Here is a 22,467-nt window from a genome sequence, read left to right on the forward strand (position 1 = left end):
TCTCCCTGGTGAAGCTAAACACCAGAATATCTGTGTTTTGGCGCATTTATCTGAAATGATTTGGGCTCAGCCTACCAGTTGCAGCAAACCAACCAACCAGAGCTTTTCTTCTCTACCCTAACTCCAACCCTCGGTCTTTACCTTTTTTTGTTCATTATGCATACTTATTGCTTGTCGTAGGTTACCACATTTGTTGTTTACAGGATGTATGTGCTCATTTTGAGTGGAAAAATATAGTCCTGTAATAGTACTGTATCAAGAGTATTGACCTCTGCAGTATTGTGAAGGTAGATATATAGGTGAGCTATTATTAACTATTTGCTACATTCTCGGGGATGTATATACTGTCATGATGTGGAGGCAGTGTTCTGAAACAGTAAATCTATACTGATCTCTGTACGCTCTCTGCACCATATTTCGGTAAACAACTTTAAGGATATGATATTTAAAACTAAATTTGTTTGGTAAAACCACCAATGATGGCCGCTGGTCTTCTCAGTTAGAATATAACCCGTAAGTGTAACATAATTGGCTTTACTTCTTTACTGACCCTGGACTCCTGTACCCTTTTTTGTGCTAACATTCCCAAATAGACTCCGGTTCAGCGACTGAGAACACAACTTTCTGTCATCCACCCAGGGATCATTTGCACTTTTTTATATTGAAGTCTTACATTTTACAACCTCCCATGTCTTCAGTGTGTGCTGAGTTGGATCGTCACTGTGACACTCCTAGCCTTTTATATTGTTTTAAATGCTATTGAATTGTCAGTTTTAAATTTCACCCATCTCATCTCTTTCTCATAATTCTCGTTCTTTTGTGATCGACTTGATTAAAAATCTTTTGGCTGGAAAAGGGAACACTTCACTATTGGAGCAGAGTGAAGACGTATTTGCATATGGCCGGTCCCAACACTATGTGGCATGGTGTGCAGAAAAACCATGGACTGGTCGGGCTATTTTAAGCATTTCATCCATCACTTTTTTATATACTTCATTTCGCCAGTATCAACTCTAATAGCGCAAATTGATACTGGATACTCAGGTGTTTTGGTCCATATATTATAATTAATAAGCAGTGTTCTATCAACAATAATGCCAGTTAGTGATTTTATTTTCATTTTAGTTGCCTTCAGTAGTTCATCCGTTTCACAGGCCCAGGTCCTATGGATGAATGTGGCATCCGGTGCCCTACATTTAGAGCCTATCAGAATACATTCTATGTATTTTCTGGGGGTCCATATAGGTTAGGTGGAAAAAGTTAAAATTAGTCAGTTTAACTATAGCATTACTAGAATTCTCTTGCACCCAGGTCCATGTGCTTTCCCAATCATTATCTATTTAAATTGTCTGTAAATCACCCTCCCGTTATTGTTGCGTTTGTTCTGCAGGGCCTTCTTGCTATATTGTTTCCGGGCGCTATGGAGATGTGATCCAGTCCACGACTCCCTCCCATGATCAGTAGTGCCTCCATGGTTTCCAGTGTGGCATTGGGGCTGGGGAAGCCAGTCCAGATTTTGCTGGTTGTCCTGGTCAGCCTCGCATATTGAAATAACTATCCAGTCACACTCTAAATGCCCCCAGTGCCTCCCCATAATAGATGCCCCCAGGGCACGACACCCCCCTTCAATCCTTTTTGCTACTGAAAGGTCCTTGCTAATTTTTGTATGCAGCTGTAGCCACCACATTTCCAGTTTCCATGAGAAAAGGAGTGTGTTCCAGCACTGAATTGACCGCTGCCTCCCACACTGGTGCTGTCTGCCATATTATATGTGTCCATCTTTTGGGCACATTTCCACCCTTGATGAAGAGCTCAGCAGCCATTTCACATCCTTTGAGCAACCTTTTCCCCCAGTTGTCCATGCCATTGCTCTGTTTAACAGCATGCTGCAGCTGCACCGCAGTGCATTCTACATAACCCCAGATCAGGTAGGCCCAGTACACCTCTTTCTCAGTCTATTTTACACACGTTCAGACTCGCACTGCTCCTGTTCTTGGACCAAACCATTAAGCTGTCCAGCTCTGTCAACGTGTTTTGCTGCATAACTTGGCATTGAACAGTTGAAATCCTATCTGCTAGACAGAGTAGGGCTGTGTAGAATTGCATAGATCTCTTTTGGCCCTGCACCCCACACCCCCATAATGTATTCATGTTGCTTATCAGTGGATTGTGTGATTTTCATACCGAGACATCTTCGGCTCCTTATACGTCATTAGATTTTGACTGTTTTACATTTTCATGGTTTTCTTAGGTTATCCAAAGATGAGCAGTGCTTTGAATGCTACGGGGAGACCCATTCTGTATTCGTGCAGCTGGCCAGCGTATGAAGGTGGACTCCCGCCAGAGGTACAGCTTCTTCTTGCAAACACGTTGTTTCATTGGTGACAGCCATGTCCCAGCCCTCTCCCCAGTCGCTGCACGTGCATGATACTCAGTAATGCTTCCTTAAAGCGGCCTGCCTTGCGTGTACACCGATCGGAGGAACCTCTTGCTCTCACATTAAAGTAGACACCAACCCTATTGCACGGTGATCAGAGGCAGTTAAAGAAATATGAGCGCAACAGACTTACTCAAACGTTGAAGCAAAAAGAAAACAAAATTAATTGACAGTATTTTTATTGTAAGAGGAGGGTGTATGTGTATTTATCTTTATAGACACGCAGATAATCACATGTACATCAAGGAATGCAGAGACCTATTAGTGATGTTTTGCTTTGTTTTCTTAGAGTTCTTGATTCTACAGGGTAGAGTATAAAAGCTAAATCAAACTAATCTCCAAATCTGTGATTAAAACCAATCCCAGCCTGTAACTGGGATAATTATTAAAGTGATGGCTAAGGAATGCTTACTATGCATGTCTGTGTAGGTGGGTATTCTTGCCAATATAACTTATGGGTTGATGCCGCTCTATGGTCACATGTTTTCAGACTGTAAGCAGAAAGATTTAATCAAGGCAGACTCACCTTTTTGGGTTAGCACTCATTCTAACTATACCTCTTAGGGACTGATGAACCTACACATACCCCCACTAAAAAGATGACGATCACTGTACATCTCCCCTAAGCATCTCTGATTTTTAAAAAATCTTTCATGCTCTTGTCTCCTTAGACAGAGTTCCAACAATGTATTTTTCCTCTCAACAATAAGCTGATTTTACCACAATGAAGCCAATCTGTGGTGTATGGTGAACTTTAGAAATAACTCTCCCTTATCCCCCTGCATCACTTACTGTCCACTCACCTCCCAAACTAGTTCCTTATTCACTCAGGAGTCTCCCGTCATCATTAAATGGTTACTCTGTCTCATACAGTAGACACGCTGTCTCGGTCAGAGTTCATCGACAGAGAATACATTGTCACAGTTTAACATCAACCTTCGTCTTCCTCACTTGCAGGTCGCTCTTCCTCATTTGCCGCTGTAAAAATATTTGTTGCTCAGACTCGCCTTGCTCACCGGAAAGTGTCTCATCTTTTCTGATGAATGATTCTCATTCAAAGGCGCTGTCACTTCTGATTTATCTGACTCATTTTTAGGTCTAACGTAGCTGTCTTGCAAGCCTATGTAATACAAAAAAAAATCATAAATGAAAATTATGTACACATACATATGTAGCGGGACTGTTGGTCATCCTTTCACCACTGGTCTGGTTAACTGCCATTAACATTTTGATTCTGTTCACACCCGCATACAGCATGGTTCAATGGATAAGCCTACCTCTGCCTTTGGCTCTCTTGCTCTGAGTCGCAGCTTGCAGGCCACTACTTTACTTTGCCAATGCTCTTATCTTTCCATTCTATATCGTTTTTTTATTTTTTGTAGTCACCCTTATTTGTCAAAATTGAATCTTCTAGTTGGAATAATTCAATGTCAATAGGACCTTTTGATAGCAACAATAAGTACCGTATTTTTCTATGATGTGCGTTAAAACTTGAGTATCTCTACCTTTCCAAAGTATGCCTGCCTGCTAGTAGAAGACAAGAGGTGTCCTTACACCACTGAGAGCCTGTTTCCTTACATGCGACACTAGTTGATGGATCACTGAACCCTCAAGTGATTAAAGCATTACCTTTCCTCGCTCTACGTCTCTCGTTTGTTTCACTTAATAGGCACGATTATTGTACATCAGCAAGTACTGTTGGACCCCTTATCCACTCCTGTGGACTCACACCCTCCATGTGTCCCAGATATCAACAAGTCCTGAAGAGGACTCTATAGTACATAAGTGTTCAAAACTTCATCGACATCTCAGCTCACAACTACGTTTAGGCTTAAATTCCCTCTACTGGACTGTAACAGTCTGCAACAAGAAAAAACACACTAGAAGTCTTTTAGTTTCTGTATATACAACCAAGTCTTGTTTGTGTTTTTCACTGTGGAACACAGTGCACTATAGTTGTTTTATTTATTGTCTATATTGTTTATTTCTATTGATGTTCGTTACATGTGTAAATTAAACGCACTCAAGTGTATACAGGGACAACCTCCTCTTGCTGCCAAGTGATATTCAAATTAATGCCAGCTAAACCACTATGTATGTCTCCTAGGAAGCAAATTATATGGATGATTTTGTTTACTACAAGCCTGTGGGCGCCATATTTAGGCAACAGCATTTTTTCTTTCTATTTTTGTAGTATACACTTATTTTTTTAACTGCATGTCTTCAAATGTTGCAATAATCATAAACAGTTCTTGTTTGGATGTTAACACGTAGCAAATGTTTTTCAGAACAATGGCTATAAGTTGTCGTTATCTACATTTTTAAATTCAAACGCCAATAAACATAGAATTTTCCCATTAAATGGTTTTAATTACAGGCTTCAATCGATGGGTTTTTATTAGCGACCTGCAATTGAATTTGATGGGATATTTTAAGAACCAAGCATTGGGTAGATTTTGGCACGTTAGATGTCAAGTTCAAGTCATTTTCAGCTGGTTAAGCAGAGGATGTAAAATTGTCAAGTGGAATTTACACTCGAAACGGTGAAATCCTCACCCATGATGTCTACGTCAAGCAAATCACAACATATTGAAAGTAATATCCAGCACAATTGAGGCTCTGACTTAAGGAGTGATAAACTTGTTTTGCATGAACAAACTTTGCTGTGGACGAGAATACGTTGGTTAAAGTATACACACTGTTCAGTCCAGCAATACAACCAAATCCAAAGTACTTAGAACTCGCCATAAGAAGGCGTGATTCCAGGGCGACAACGACAGGAATTTTATGTGGTGTGCTCAGCCGCATCAACAGTAAAAAGACAGTTCTGTGCAAGCAACTGATCAAATCAAGAGTTTTGTGACAAGTTTATCCCTAACTGGGATTACTGCAAGAAGGTGCTGACTGAGCTGTGAAGCAAAAGGTCCAGCGTTTCCCTTTCCACTAATCTACTTACTCAAGCTTTTGGTTCTCCTTTTTAGTTCAGGATCTTGCTTGGTTGTTATGCCTGCAATATTTTTCAAGGATATGATACTCCATCTCATCGATCAACAAGGACTGGCAACCTGCAGATCAAAGCCATCTGCCAGAATCGAACAAAACTGTTGCTGCGTCTGTGTGAAAGTACCTGCCAACCTGGTGCATTCCTTTGGCCCACTTTCACTTGTAGACATTCATCCAGTTAGTTGATGACACAAGTCAGAGTTTTGAATAAACGCTCTTAACACAGTAAAATGCATAAAATCAATCTAAGGGATACCACACTACATAGGCAGACCCAGCACCATCGGCTACAGTGTTGTCATGACCGAAACGTTCAACAGTAGATCAGCTACAAGATTTGGATATTGGAATTCGATATGTGATATCTGGCCACAGGAGATGGAGTGGTACTGAGAAGGCTGGAATACAGTTGACCTTCTTACTGGTAGGCTGTAATTGATGAGTCCAGGTTTTGTGGATGGTGTCTCACAACAAATCTATGAATGTGGGGTCAAAACTGGGAAACTCTAGTCACATCCAAAGAGGATACTTTTCACTTGCAGGTGGCACAAGCATTCACTGATTAAATGATGGCTGTTGGAAATTACCCTTTTTGCAGGGTTATCCCCAAACGTTTTGCCTTCTTCCTCCTCCTATTTTTTTCAGGTCTGTTTTTGCTGGTTTATTGTCTCTGTGCGGACTTTACCACTGCTAATCAGTGCTAAAGTGCAAGTGCTCCCTATAGAAATTGTACTGTTGATTGGTTTATCCATGATTGACATATTTGATTTACTGGTAAGTGTCTAGTAAAGTGCACAGGGCCTTTAAATCAAATGCTACTAGTGGGCCTGCAGCACTGGTTGTGCCACCCACTTTAGTAGCCCTGTAAACATGGCTCAGACCTGCCACTGCAGTGTTGGTGTTTGCAATTTTAAACTGTCAATTCGACTTGGCAAGTGTACCCACTTACCAGGCCTAAACCTTCCCTTTTACTACATGTCAGGCACCCCCTAAGGTAGGCCCTAGGTAGCCCCAGGGGCAGGGTGCAGTGTAAATTTTTAAGGTAGGACATATACTAGTGTGTTTTATATGTCCTATCAGTGAAATACTGCAAAATTCGGTTTTCACTGTGCAAGGCCTGTCTCTCACATAGCTTAACGTGGGGGCTGCCTTTAAATATCCTTAAAGCACAGATTACCCTTGAGAGCAGATAAAAATGTGGAGTTTAGGGTCTCTGAACTCACAATGTAAAATACATCTTTTTTTAAGTTGGCTTTTAAATTGTCTGTTTAAAAATGCCACTTTTAGAAAGTAGGCATTTTTTGACTCTGCCTGTTTGTAGATTCCCTGTCTGGGTCAGTTTCACAGTTGGGATGTTCACACCTCTTCTCTAGAATGTGACATGAAAGGGAGCGGGGGTGTAGCCTGCATATCCTGATGAGCCATCTGAGCTAAAGGGGAGGGAGGAGTGGTCGTTCACACCTGAAAGGACTGTGCCTACCCTCACACAATGCAGTCTCTGACCCCCTGGTGTGTCTGGGGCCTGGCCTGGACAAGGAAGGATCTTGCAAACACTTGAGACTTTGCTTTGAAGTTTGCCAACTTCAAAAGCAGAACAAGGTATAAGGAGACCGAAAACCCCAGACTCTTAGAATCTTTCTGGAATCAAGAAGAACCTCTGCCCAGGAGAAGAGCTGAAGGAGAAGTACTGTCCCTTTGCTGTGTTGCTTTGCTGGACTGGTCTGCAGTTGCTGCTTGTGCCTGAAAAGAGTGCAGAGGGTGAACTTTGCTGTGTGTCCCGTTTGAGAAAGTTCTCTAGGGCCTTGGAGTAGAGCTTGCCTCCTGTTGGAAGTCTCAGGGCCACCAAAGACTTCAGTTTCCTCGACCTGCAGCACTGGGAACTGTGTTTTGTGCTGTTCAGGAGGAGAAACCACTGGGACGCCGCCAACCAAGCCGCTGGCTGCACCGTGACCTGCCGACGCCGCACAGAGTCTCATTGCCCCGCTTCGCACCGCAGCCCTGGTCTCACCGCCGCCGCCATCAGACGACTTCACCGACCCGCTGCTCGCACCACAACCTGTGGGCCCCGCATTCCGGCATCGTCTGCTCACACCGCAGCCTGGGCCTCCCCAATGACACCGCTCCTGCTGACACCACTGCCGCTGCCTGCACCCTGGCCTGTGGACACTGCTCATGAGGAGCACAAAGCACTGTCCCGCACAGCAGCCCCGGTCCACCGATGCCAGCACCATCAACTCCAGTGTCGTCACCACGCATCTCTGCCTGCACCGTGGCCACCTCTCGTGAGGGTCACGAAGCACCGTCCCATCCTGCACCGCTGGCTTGGGCCTACTGACAACAGCGCATCCGCAACGACGGCGCTGCTGCCTGCACCGTGGCCTGTGGACACCCCACTTTGCACCGCCCCACTTCACACCGCAGCCCTGGTCTTACTGACGCTGCTGGACGCCGTAACTGAGCTGCTGCCTGCACCGTGACCTGTGGGCACCGCACGTCGCATCGTCCCGCTTCGCACTGCAGCCTCGACGCCATCCACGCCAGTGCTCCTGACTTCATCAGCCTGGAGTTTGATCTGCAACGCATGTAACACCGAAAACACCTGCACCGACTCTGGAATCGACACTGCAACATCCGCGACGCCACTCTCTGGAGCTCACCGCAAGGATCACAACGCCCTCCAAATCCAAGGTACTGTTTGCGGGTCTTCCTGACACCGTAGCTGGCCTGCGGCCAGCCTGAACTGTTGGTTTTGTTGTTCACGACACCGGGATAGCCCCAGGTGGAGCTATTGACTTCAAGGAACTGTATTTTTGAATAAATCTTGCAGAATTCATATTTTTATTACTGTATGTTGGATTTTTATCGTATTTGGTCTTGTTCTAAATAGATAAATATTGGCTATTTTTCTAATATTGGTGTGGTGTCCTTTTGTAGTGTTTTCACTGTGTTACTGTGTACTATGTGCAAATGCTATAGACATTGCTTCTGAGATAAGCCTGACTGCTTGTGCCAAGCTACCAAGGGGGTGAGCAGGGCTTATCTGAGCGGGTATCTCCCTTATCCTGACTAGAGTGGGGGTCCCTACTTGGACTGGGTGCAAACCGACTGCCAACTAGAGACCCCATTTCTAACCTTGGTTGTCAGCGGTGAGGATAGGACTTGCATTTGCACTGTGAATTTAACAGTCGTTCATATGGTATTTCCAAAGGCCAAATATTACATGGAAGTCAATGCCTCTCAAATACCTATTATACCTATTTCCTGTTTATCAGAGAATCTGCAATGCTATCAATAGTCCTGAGAAATAAACTGATGAGAATAGTTGGTTTGCTAATCTACCCAGATCAGAGTGAATTTATACGTGATGGTTTCATTCAGCACACGCTATGAAACCTTCATAATTTTCCCTCCTTAACCCAGTGTTTGAAAGATCCTTTGGTGAGGACGTTCGTTTTTTATTAATACTTTATTGAACTTTTGGAGTTCTCATTTTTTTCAATGTCACAATAAGGCCACATAAACGTTAAAGCTTATTCATTGAGGTACATTATGGCCAGGTTTCTTCAAGCCCATACATTCATTAGCCTGCAAGTTCCACTCCAACCAGTTCCAGCCACTCTGTATCAGAATGATATATTCCTGGCCCCATCAGTTCCAAATTCTCAGTGCTTTCAGGTGTTCCCACCTTCGGTAGGTGTACTCGACCATACCATCACTTGACTGTTTCCAGGCCTGACACTGAAATGAGTGTGGGATGCCAAGTCTGTTCATAATAGGTTAGTCCATTGTGGAGAGTTGCTGTTAATTTTTCCATAGTATAAAGATTCCAGGTTTTATACCACCATATTTATAACATTGGCTGTTCAGAGCGTCCCATCGGTAGGCCACTCTCAACCTGCAAGCCAACATTAGCTGTGATAGGAGTCTTCCCACCGGTGCTGCCATCAAATACCAGCCTTCGTCATCCACCTTCCACAGCAACATTAGAGGAGAGTCAGTTGGAAGATGGACATTGGTGATCTCTCTAATTTTCTGCACCACATGGGCCCAAAAACATCATTTACGTACCTTCCTCGTCACACCCACGACAAGAGATACCAAAGCCTCCATTAATTGCTTTGTCGAGTTTGTGCCATGTACCACCCGAGCATTATTTTATATGCCAGTTCCTGATATAAAAGACGATGATTTTCTTAGATACTGAGAATGTTAGAATATAATTATCTATTCTCCTTCCTCTGAAAAGTAAACGTATACCACGTTTTTCTAAACCACAAGGAAATCATTTGGGCAGCCACTGGCTGGTGTTGAAGAGAACATGTGTTTTGTCTATTACACATTAGAAAGGATACTTGCAAGTCTCTTTTCATTGGCGATGAAGCCGCTTACTCAATAGATCGAGTGAACACCCTTCGGCAGGTTGTATGAAGGCCCTGAGGTATGGGATAATATCTTGTAATTCTCAAATAATGTTTTGTTTTTGCGTTATCCGAGATAGTTTGGCCCTCAAGTAATAAAAATACTTGATTTAATTGATCAGTGTTGTATAATCTCATTTTTCCCAATACAGGGGGTGGCCTAGCAACTTCCTAGAATACCAAGCTGAGAACAGAAACTCTCTTTAAGATTTCCCTTTTAATATTACTATCTTAATGTAAGATCTCTCCTGTCTAATGAATTCTGTAAGCTTGCTATACAGCCCAGTTATTTACTTTAGGCTGATGGGGAGCCCAGATTTTCCAAGAATAAATGTTATCAGTTGACTTTTGATGAGGGTCTGGGAAAGGCAAATTTAGAAACCTGTTACTAGGCATATTGATTTCAGTCAATGACTGCATATTTTGACCCAAGAACTGTTTGGAGCAGCGGGTAATCTGCTGTACACTCTTTATGATGGGTGGGACTCTTGTGTTTACAGTCGGGTAATGCAGACCACATTCTATGCCTGGAGGAAGACTTCGAAGACGATAGGATTGTCTAACCGCCATAAGGATAAATGGCGTTATGTTTTCGAACCTGGCCTTGCTGCATCAATTTAGTAGCACGGTTTGCGTAGGCATTTATAAACTGGGCACCTCCTGTCCAATGGACATTTTGTCCCTTTTCAGACCAACTAACTCAATTCAAGCCTTAAAGCCAATTCGGTTATATCTGCAATTGTGGAATGCCATCCGCCTCTAGCTTAAGAGGGTGAATCTAATTTAAGACTTTTGTTCATTAGAGGCTAAAGCGATGACTGCGAGGCATGACTGCTATGGTACTTTCCAGATTTACAAAACTCTTGTAATTAATTCACATTCTTCTTTTAAGAAACTTGAGGATACAAAAGAAACAGATCTAGGGGCATTGTCAGAAGAAGGTTGAATGGATGCATGTGTGCTGCTTATGGAAGCTGACATTTCCGCACAGCATGGGGAAATTAAATTATTTTAATGTGTTGCGCTACACCAGGGCAAATATAGGTGGACCACTTGCTTAGATGTCTACAGGACCTTACAGAGATGGGTCACTTACTAAATACTGTGTTAGGGTGTAGTATTCTTCACTCATCTTATAATGGGGTGACTCATTCTTTTTGAGGTGGTGAGCCGGTCGTTTACCCTGACCCTGAGAAGTGCTTTGCTCACACTCCTCAAAGCCCTAGATTCTGGCTAACCTATGAAATTGTTAATAAACATATTGTTGATTATTTCTTATTGGTAGGATAGCGAGCCACTGGATGTGGGTGATATATCCAATTGTACCTTGTTTAAACCAGTAAGAATCCTATTTTACTGTGATGTCCATTAAAACGATAAAGGTTTTTTTAAATTATCAGTTCGAAGTACATCTACTTACAAAGAAGCACGCGTACTGTTCCATTAAAAAAAAAAAAATAGTGGTTCATTTTATTAAAAATTTCTGTTTCACAAATATACCGCGCAATTTTGGTGGTAGAATGTGTTCTATTCTGTATTTTTATTTTTGCAGAAGCTTGTAATAACAAATGTAAATTAAAAAAACTATCTATTGCACCAGCTTTCAAAGGCCAGATCTATTGATTCTGCAGCACTTGTTAATTTTTGCCTGCTTTCAGAATCGTCTGAATACCTGCTTCTCTTTCTCTCCTTGCTCCACTCATAGCTAAGGGCGCAAACTCTTCATATCCTAAGTGTGCAGGGGTCGATAGGGACTAGGAAATCCTCTCACATGACTTTGTCTGGTACGCACGGCCCTGCGGCACTGGCCTACCTGTGCCTAGCAGGTGACTGTAAGCGGGTGGTGCTGTGCCAGAGGGGTCTGGCAACCTAATCTCGTGGAGATCTTTGTGAACGTCATGTGCTGGGGTGGAGGCAGTCTTCCGTAGGGCATGGTCACTGGCAGTTACCAAATAGACCTGGCTATGAAGGCCACGGTGAGGCAGCTGTGTTCTAATAGGTCGATTCTTTTCGCCTGAAATCTTGCAGCCGGACTCCAAAGAATGTTGCAGGCCTAGTCTCCCCATTTACCGCCACATGCTAACTTTGAAATCTGGGCTGACTCATCCTGTGGGACCCAGTGCGGCTGCTTTAAATTTGTCTCTTATGAGACCAGACGGTTATCATTTGTTTAACATGAGCACCCTCATTCCAATAACCGACAACGGATGTCTCTTTCTTTCTACCTCACTCTCTATCTTCTCTCATCTTGAATGTAACTCACTGAACAACATCTAGAACAAATGTCTGCTCTTCTCCGGTCATTCCCTGAGTGTCCACTAGGGACTCCTGGAATAGTTAGCCATAACCCGTTCCTAAGTGTGGGTATCTTTAGCAAACTCTCTTCTTACCCCATGCTGATCAAATGGGCATTCTAGGCCTAATCAGAGCGAAGAAGGTTGGGTTTCTTTCTAGAAGCATCTTTACATACACTGACCTGATATTCTGTGTTAATCGTAAATCGAGCAAACAGTGTGAACAACCATGTTTTTTGAACATGTGATTGATCCAGAGAATTGAAGCACAGATATCCTCTCTCGTGCTAACACACATAACCTTACAGACAATGTCTTTGCTACAGTAGTTAATTTGTGCCTAGTTGCTGGTGCTAAGTACTGGCATTTAAGGCCAGATATACAAAGGATTTTTTGTAGTTGGAAACAGCCCAATTCGCAGAAACGGGCTGTTTGCAACGGCTAAAATGCTTTTATAAATATACAAAAGCACAAATTGCAATTTGGTCAAATATTACTAACTCACAATTTGTGTTAGCGATTCAGTATTTAGAAGTGATGTTTTGGGGTGTCCCTTCCAAATACTTAATCTGTATGGTATGTATTACTGTTTTGTGACAGAATTCTGGTTGCAAATAGATAACACTTTACAACCAGTTTAAAACTGGTGGTAACCCATTTGCAAATGCGTCCCCTTGGGACTCCTTTCCCTTTGGGAGTGTTAAGCAGGAACCACTGCGTGCTCTCAAAAAATTAACATGAAATTTAATTTTCTGTGTTTTTTTTTTATTTTTAATATTCAGCCCGTTTTCCTTAAAAAAAAAAAAATTGTTTTATTAAAAAAAACAATCACAGACATAGGCCCTCATTCCAACCGCGGCGGGCGCCGGTCGCCGCCCGCCTGGCTGGAACCGCCATATGGCCGCTCCGCGGTCTGAAGACCGCTGGGGCCATTCTGACTTTCCTGCTGGGCCGGCGGGCGCTAGCCAAAATAGCGCCCGCCGGCCCAGCGGGAAAGAGGCCTGCAACACTGAAGCCGGCTCCGAATGGAGCCGGCGGTGTTGCAGGTGTGCGACGGGTGCAGTTGCACCCGTCGCGCTTTTCACCGTCCGCTAAGCAGACAGTGAAAAGCATACTGGGGCCCTGTTAGGGGGCCCCAGGACACCCGTTCCCGCCAGCCTGTTCCTGGCGGTAAAAACCGTCAGAAACAAGCAGCGCCGCCATGGAGGATTTGGGCAACCGGGGGAAATCCGGCGGGAAACCGGGGGAAATCCGGCAGGAAACCGCCAGACCCGGTTTTCTGACCGCGGCTTTACCGCCGCGGTCGGCCCAGGAAGCACCGCCAGCCTGTTGGCGGTGCTTCCGTAATTTTAGCCCTGTCGGTCTCGGACCGCCAGGGTTAGAATGACCCCCATAGTTGTCTGCTGATCCCAGGAGGCCAAGATCCTTGTGATAGCGCAGATTCGTAATGGATCACAAATTGGGGCCTACGTCATTAATATTCATGAGGTAGGTCGATTTGTGACCCACTAGAAATCGCTAATTACAAGCTGTATGTTTTCTTACATAAGGAAGTGTCATTTTCCTAATTGCGTTTCAGTAAGAATCACAATTTGTAAATCGCAGTTCCTACTTTTTGCACATCTGCCCCCTAAATCTTTACTATGGCACTTGCTTATGACAGTTCACCACACAGTGGCGCTGTCTCACTCTTTTTTAACACAGGATATGACCAGGTCTTTATCAATGCAAAACACATTAGAAATGTTTCTAGATAATACAAGTGCGCGCAGGACAACTTTGTGACTTGGAATAGACTAAATGGTCACATCTTTAAGGATGTGATGACATTTGGCAGTTCTGGCGGGAGCTGTGGGTGGTGCAATCTGCAGTGGCGACCTGTAAAGCTCCCCAACGCCAGTTTTTTCTACAAATTAAATACTTATCTGTTTGGGTGTTGGGTTGAAATAAGACTCCATCATCGCCCATTGACATATTGTCCTCTTAATCAAAAATGACATCTACAAATGACAGCTCGAGGGTACTTGGAAGAACTAAAGGAAATAAATTTGACATCTAGAGAGAAATGACAAAAACTCACTCCAAATACTCTTCATTCCCACGTCAGGAATGGTCAATAATATTCATGAAGACAAGATCGGTTTTTTTTCAGTGTACTAATTAATCAAACCCACACCTCACTCAAAACAAAAATTAGTCGGGTAAAGAACAATATGATATGGACATAGCTAATCCCCACTGCATCAATAAACACTCATATCCTACTGAATTAAGATACAGCTGCGTCACTCTGACTAAGTTTTCCACTAAGATGATTTGCAACACGAGAGATACTATTGAACAACAAGTGTAAACGCCAGGGAAATCATGAGATCTAGCGGTCACCATTCAAATGAATTGATATAAGGACTCCAGGTACATCCGTAGCAAATATGAGATCATCATCCCACATTGACAGTACCATTTCTGCCTTAAATAACCCACAAGGTAGTGAATTATAATTGGATATCATCAATACACCCATGAGTAAATATATTGTACCTAACATTTAAAAATTGTCATGTACAGCCTCTTTTCAAGTAATCACATTGATAATCCAAATAGCTACTGATCTTTACCAGTCTGCTGTTTTTCTGAAATACTTGAATATTGTGTGATGGAAATTCGATTTTCCAGACCTCACAGGACTCTGTTCCAAGGCTCCAGTGTAATTTACTGCATCCGCCTAAAGACCTCCTTGGATCCCCGTATTCTCACACCTCTTGAACTGCTTATAATTACAATTTGTGCAATCTTGTCTACATGTGCCAGGTCTACCGACTATTACATTAGTCAGCATATTAAAGTTACACCCAAAGACCTCAAGTATCTTCAAATGACAGAATCTTTACAACCAATAGTCCATACAGTATCAGTGTGAATTCTCATGATTGCTGTGTACCACCGTAGTAGGCCACAAACCTTTTAAAAGCCTTTATAAAGCCTGAAACTCACATGCCACTACTGAAGGAAAAATATGTTGACTGACTCCTTGGAAACTGCTAATAGAAGACTCATGTTGATTACAATTAAATGACTTGTATAATATTCAACTTTCAGGGTGAATACTAATTTTTGTTTCAATCTAATCTGTGCAACAAATTGAGCCGCATGAAGTGTGAATAATTCTTATATGTACGTCACCTTGTTGGACATGAAAAATACTGTAAAGAAAGCCCAGTATCAACTAAAGATGTTATGGAAAATTAAATACTTTATTCCAAAGCAAAAAGTAAAGACAGTGGTACAAGTTATGGTCTTCAGGAGAATTGACTATGAAAACATCTGGCTAACGGGCCTCAATAATCAGGATTAGTTCTTAAAAGCGGTTTCTTGTGCACCACATGTATTTGAATGCACCGTCTGCAAATTTCACATCACCTCTGCATCAAAAGAATGTTGCTGACCCCGAAAGGTGCCAATTAAAATTTGCTAAAGTTACCCACAAAGAACTCCAATTAGGCACACCATAACGTCTTGGGCTGAAACTCCCGATCTCTAGAGGTGCATGCATGCCCAGATCTAAGAGCAGCGTGCCTCCAATCTGCATGGTTTACAAAACACAAAACCCTGGAGCAGGCCTTCTCAAGAGTTACCCCTAAGCTCTGAAACCCCTGTACCTCTCCATTGGGAAAGCACCTACTGTATGTAGATAGCTTGAGACCAAACTCATAAGCATCTTACCCAAGAGTCGCACAACGAATGGGAACCATCTTGTTTAACATACAATCAGTGTTTCTGTTGAAGGTCCCACTGCACTGCACCAGTTGTTTATGCCATGTATATGGTTCTGGTGATAACCCACAGTAGTACATACTTTTTAGAGTTCATTATTTTACTACAAAACATGCAAACCTGATACACGAATACCATAAACTTTTACTAGTTACATATTGCTTTGCATGGTAGTACCAAGTCTTGACAGAAGAGCTTTACTGAATTGTTAACCAGTTTATTCAGTGATGTTCCCTTGTGACTCTTGTAAAGCCCTATTGTACCTTTGTTGCTTCCAGATGTTTGTATTGCGAAATTTCACTATGGTTAATTATTTTACTCTTACGTTCTTAAGTCACCACGTAAAAGAGCTCTCATTTTATTTTATGACATCGCTTCACCAGTTACAGAGTTATGTAAATTAGTAAGCAATTCAGAGTGTAAATTAAATCATAATAAATACGATCCGTTGAAAGTTTAGGCTTGGGTAAAAACAGAGGTTTAGCTTAATATGGTGATTCACCTAAACAAGTAGAACTCCCTCCTAATGTTTATACTTTTTTCTGTGTAGGTGAACTATACGTTGCTTGGAGAAATCTGTAATATGTGGCGGAACTATGGTGATATCCAAGACTCTTGGGACAGTGTCTTGGATATTATTGAATGGTATGGAAAGAATCAAGATATCCTGCAGCCTGCTGCTGGACCAGGGCGATGGAATGACCCAGACATGGTAAAAGACCATAGTTGAATGCTTCTGTTTCGATAAAGTGCTCATATTAAATGTGGTAGAGACACTAGAGACTACAAGCCATTAAAAGGGTCTGTGTGCTCCCAGATTAAAGATATTGTGCTGTGGGTTTACCTTTAAGACCTGTGACCTTTGGCCCCTGAGCCTCGCTAGAATTATTCCTTATGTTGTGAAAGCTTGAACGTTCATAATGTTTTTATACGCCTACAGAATTACTTTAAATGTGCCTGTGATGCTTTGGTTCAGCATAATGTGTTTGTTCCGCTTTAGCAAAGCGTTTTCTCATGCTAGTGTTCTACTTTGTATAAATGTTATTCTGACAACTGAGTATCACTAGCATCTGGGAAAATGAGCGCTGCTTGTTCACATATTTTGTACTAACTGCAAAATATTGCAAGAGCTGTTTGCTAAAACATGGGTTGGAGCGGAGATTGTTGTGCTGTAAAAGCACAATGTGTCTGCGAAATTACACTGCTAAAAGGCGAGGGCTGCATTCACTGAGGACAGTTAAATGGAGATGCACATCTTTGAGAACATTTCCATAAATAAGATGATGTACGATGTTGTTATTCTGTCATTACACAGTGATAAGCAATTTATTTGCTTATAGTTTCTTATTATGTGCCTGGGCTACAGATCTCATTATTATTATAGTAATAATTGCTTGCCCTTCTTTTACTCTAGTAGATGATAATGTTTAGGAGATGCATAATTGTCGTGTTCCTCGACTTCCCAGAACCAAGTTGGGTGCACTAAAAATGTCCTTTTAAGGACCCTGGCATGTAGGAGCAATCACTATACTGACCCATCCTTGAGGAAAGTCTTACAAGTGGGAGTGTGGGACACAAGTGGGGCATATTCACCAGCTGCATTTTGAAGTACGTTTAATCGTACTACAATTGTACTCCTAAGAGTGCTACAAAATGCTATTCCCTCACCTACCTCTCATATTTTCTAGGAGGAGAGCTTCTTATATGTGAGTTCTCTACTTCGTAGTAAATGTGGCAGTGATCGGGGGAGTGGTTGAGAAAAGGGGCATACTTACTACTAAATGGGGGAGGGGGTTATTTAGGAGAAACGAGGAGCTTGTAAGGTGAGGGAGTAGTTTATGGAGGGACAAGCACCCACCCAAAAAGAGTCAATTAATTGCCATTCATAAACTGCACTTCTAATGGTACAATAGGCAAAAGGGACCCAAACTGTTGTAAATCATATCAGCTCGGAGCTGTTGTAAGTCCTGCACCACACATGGCCAGCCACTGGTACTGCAACATCTTCCTATAGAAAATAATGGAGTTATCAAGCTAAATTAAAACCCTATGTGAAATAATAGTACATTAAATTATTTAACATAATTTCAAATATAAGTGAATATAATTCAATGTTAACAACATCTAAAATAAAACATTATCCAGTTGTGTATGTTAACAACTATACATTAATTTCGATAATTAATGCATTACTTTAGGTAGAAATCTATTTTTCAATTTATAAATCTGAAAAATAATTTGTTTAAACTAAAGATTTAATTCAAAGTTAATAGTGCTGCAGCATTTTATTTTATTCTGTTTTACATTTAAAATATACACATACAAATATGTACATTAATATGTAACATAAACCTATGGTTAATAACTTTTTTTGAGTTAACTAAACTTTTTTTTTTTTTTTTTTTTTTTAAACTTTTTCCTATACTTTAGTATAGGGAGACTCCACAGTCGAGTGGAGATTTCTCTTTGGGAAAGTATAGAGAAAATGTAAAAAGTTTTTATAATCGACTTAACTCTGCTTCTTTTTTTGGGGTGGTAACTTGCACTCAGTAATTTTGTGCCATCCCTTTTCTGGGGATGAAGACATGCAAGTATAGACATTTGAGTAGCTTTACAGTAAGACTTTTGTGAATAGCCAAAAGTAGTAAAGTTTCTCAAAACTGTAAGATTAAATTACTTATGTTATTTACTCACAGTTGTAAGTTACCTTTGTGACTGGCGCCAATGTCTGTTTGCTCTGCTGGCCTACAGGATGCACAGCTACAATGGCCCAGAGAAATCTACAGCTCAAACCACATTCCTTGGCTCGCATCAATGATGTGTTTGCATAAAGAAAAGATAGTGTTTCCTAGCATTAATAGAAACATGAGAAGTAGCTCTTCAAGGACCTACTCATCCCCAGTCAGCAACATTGTTACATTTTGGGAGTGTGTATTTAAAAGGGTATCTGTGAGTGGGAGAAGTTTGAAGACCGGTATCCAGTTTGATATAAATGTTAGAACTGTTTCCCTAAGAGGGGAGCTAATTAACCTGTCTGCATGACTGTTTTAGGACTATCTGGACTTAGGAGGCTTCCTAGTTTAATCACAACAGAATCCCATTCACTAAGCTCCTCATTACAAATTGGCCAGTTTACCATGAAAGGTTAATAGGGGACTCGAACTGCTGAGTCTAGCTGGTGTTGTACACCTACTTCCAGCCATGACGAGGTATATTCTGTGAACTAGAGACTAGCTGTGTCCACCTAGAAACACAGCTGAAAATTGGCATGGTTTCCTAGATTGTAGGAACTATTCCAAATGACATTTATCATCCAATCTGTGCACGTGGTAATTGTTGATTGCTATGTCAGGCTGTTGCATGGATGGGGGGGCATTACCTGCTGCCCCTGTAGTGTTGGAGTGGGTCTGGCAGGGTCCAGGCTAAGTGTGTGCCTACAGTCTGTCTAGAGGAATCACGATTTAACCAGGCCCGGCATTCTGGCACCCAGGAAATGCAAATGTGGGAACACAAGGAAACGTGGATCTTTCAGATCTGTATACCCCTCTCCCCAGCCAGGCGCTGCTCTGGGATACAGACCTCTGAGGGCCTAAGCGCTTTACTGTGGATTAAGTTACAATGTGAAATTTGCTGCCTTCAGATTTTATACTAATGGTCTCTTTCAAGAATTTAAATCCATGTTCAGATATTCTTTAGAAGGCATACCATAGGCGGTTAGGTTCTGTCAGAGAAATAATTAACTTTAATTTGAATGAGGACAAGTGTGCTTTATATTTATTATTTGAAATTAACTTGGCAGAAGTGGAAATTGACTTGTTTTTTAACTTGTGGGTAAGTGTTCTTTCAATGTGGCACCAGAAATAGTGAACTGCAGGAGTCTTTTTATATTATCTACTCCCTGCCTCCCCGGAGACCTCTAAATATCAAAATATTGATTAAAAGTTAGGTTAAAATGCCCATTGCAGTTCTGTCTGCACTTCACCCCAAGGGTTGACATTTTCTTCAGATATTGTTGGCATGCGCACATGGTAGTGTTAGTCTGCAGGCCACCACTCTCTTTTTACACTATGACTCTCTTACAGGCCGCTTTCATTTTTGAATGATGACTCTGGGAATTATTCCAACCTCACTGAGTCTGGCTTCTATGCAATGCACTTACTAACGTTTGCAGGTATCCCTGAACGCGAACTGTCAACCAACAGTTATGCAATGGCATGAGTGGTTAGGGAATTGTAATGAATATTATTTGCTTTAAAGGTGTACCCTCTCTTAATCATCTGACAAAAGCAGCTCAACATAGCAACCGTTGACAAGGTCAGTGGTTTCAAGTTACAGGATTGCAATTCTGCCTGTCTGCACCTTCATATTGAAAGTTTGGAGCTATGACACACTTATTTTGATAAAATGACCTTTCAATTTATAAGATCTCATCGAGCATGTAAGAGGCGGAAGAGTGTTCATCAGATATAGAAACATCTACCTTGTTTCAGTTTGAAAATCAAACTTTTTTTTTAACCATGTGGGCCATGGGCACATGCCTTGATTGAGACTTTGGTACATATAAACCAGGTTCTTTGTTTGAGGTTTCTCTCATGATCATATTTGTGGATCTAAGTGTAGAAATTAGCAGTAGTGACTGATTCTGAACATAGGCTAGGCTAGTCATTTGAACAACATGCCTCCTCAAAGCTGTGCATCATAACAGAGACAACTAAAAAAAACAAGATATCCCTCAACGGAAATAGATGATCGCAAAGTGTATAAGACATCAGAAGTGAACAGTAATGTTAACCAATATTCAAGTCTGTAACTAAGCAACATTAGTATAAGGAACAATGAGCCATATGTACGAAATTTCAATTTTGTGATTCCTAAATAGCGAATCCTAAGAAATCCCTAGTTGGGAATTGCAGATTGAAATGTACATAAGTAGCGATTTGCTAATGGCTATTCCTACAGTGCCACAATCGCTATTAGGAAATCGCAATTTAGGAAATCACTAAGGGCCAGATGTAGGAAGGCATTAGCGCCTTGCAAATGGCGAAAAACGCCATTTGCGAGGCGCTAATGCCCTCACACGATGCTGAAACACATATTGCGAGTCGGTACCGACTCGCAAAATGTGTTTCAGACTCCCAAATAGGAAGGGGCGTTCCCTACCTATTTGCTAGTCGCACCGCGATGTAGGGTTGATTTGTGACCGCGAGAGCGGTCGCAAATCAACCCGCAGTTACCATTCACTTGAAGTGGATGGTAACTCATTCGCAAATGGGAAGGGGTCCCCATGGGACCCCTTCCCCTTTGTGAATGCATTAAAAAATATTTTTTCAGAGCAGGCAGTGGTCCTATGGACCACTGCCTACTCTGAAAAAACCCGAAACTAAAAGGTTTCGGTATCTTTTTCTATTTGCAGCTCGTTTTCCTTTAAGGAAAAGGGGCTGCAAAGAGAAAAAAAAAACTGCTTTATTCAAAAGCAGTCACGGGCATGGTGGTCTGCTGTCTCCAGCAGGCCACCATCCCCGTGAGTGCCTAGACTCGCTATGGGGTCGCAAACTGCGACCCACCTCATTAATATTCATGAGGTGGGTCTTTGCGACCCCATAGTGAGTCGCAGAAGGTGTCTGAGACACCTTTCTGCATACCAATTTGCGAGTTGCAAATTGCGAGTCAGAAGGACTCGCAATTTGCAACTCGCAAATCGGTTACTACCTACATCTGGCCCTAAATTACGATTTCCAGTACGAAATCCCAGAACTGACACATATGGGCCTTGTGCACTTCAGAAATTAGGTACAGCGCTGCATATTTCCCAGTAAACAGTAGGTGGCGCTTCAAAACAGTTTAGGAATTAGAAACCCGTTTATAAAAATAGAAATGCGAAATTACACATACAAGCATAGAGGGTTTGTGACAATGCACTGGAACTTACTAGTTTTGTGATGGCGCTTACCACTTATGTTGACAAGTACCAGAGTTCTGTGCAAACAGTGACTGGTGTTGGATATTTTCAAGACAAGTCATGAATCGGAAATTCAATAGTAAAACATATGCCTTGTAAACATTTAAGGGGAGTGCAATCGCTCCGCTTTACAGTAGTACTTCCATTATAAGAATATACCAGTTTTTTTCAGCTGTAGGGGAAGTCAGAAGTGTTTAAGAAAATGTGGTATGTATGGTGGCACCCCACATGCCATTACCGCGCATACATATACGACGACATTTCCATTGTAAAGGCATGTATGGTAAAGGCCTACGCAAGGTAAACGTTTAAGATGTAAGTATATATGTATAACCCATATATACATATCCGAAGAAAAGTCTGTGATCCACTGGTTACTTATATCTTTCGGGGCTCCAGCGAGAGATGGCAGCAGAACACTGTATAAAAGTATGAAGTAATGGCAACCAATCCTTGCCACCACAAAGAAGAAACTTGCACTCCCAGATACATCTTAGTGAATTTTTATTCAGCCCCTTCTGTTCCAGTTTGAAAATATTCAGAGTGCTACAGTTACGATTTTCCTTTATCATTTCACCAACA

At 41.9% G+C, this 22,467-nt stretch overlaps 1 protein-coding gene across 2 annotated transcripts in view; it reads left to right on the top strand.

Moving 5' to 3' along the window:
* LOC138261408 (alpha-N-acetylgalactosaminidase-like) overlaps positions 1-22,467 on the top strand; it is a 120,794-nt gene that overhangs the window by 82,168 nt on the left and 16,159 nt on the right. For both annotated transcript variants that reach the window (XM_069210333.1, XM_069210332.1), the window contains 2 exons: positions 2,252-2,346; positions 16,477-16,638. In XM_069210333.1, coding sequence (XP_069066434.1) covers positions 2,252-2,346; positions 16,477-16,638 — 257 coding nt within the window. The remainder of the gene's footprint in view (positions 1-2,251; positions 2,347-16,476; positions 16,639-22,467) is intronic.

This window comes from Pleurodeles waltl, chromosome 10, assembly GCF_031143425.1.
Source record: "Pleurodeles waltl isolate 20211129_DDA chromosome 10, aPleWal1.hap1.20221129, whole genome shotgun sequence".
Lineage (NCBI taxonomy): Eukaryota > Metazoa > Chordata > Amphibia > Caudata > Salamandridae > Pleurodeles > Pleurodeles waltl.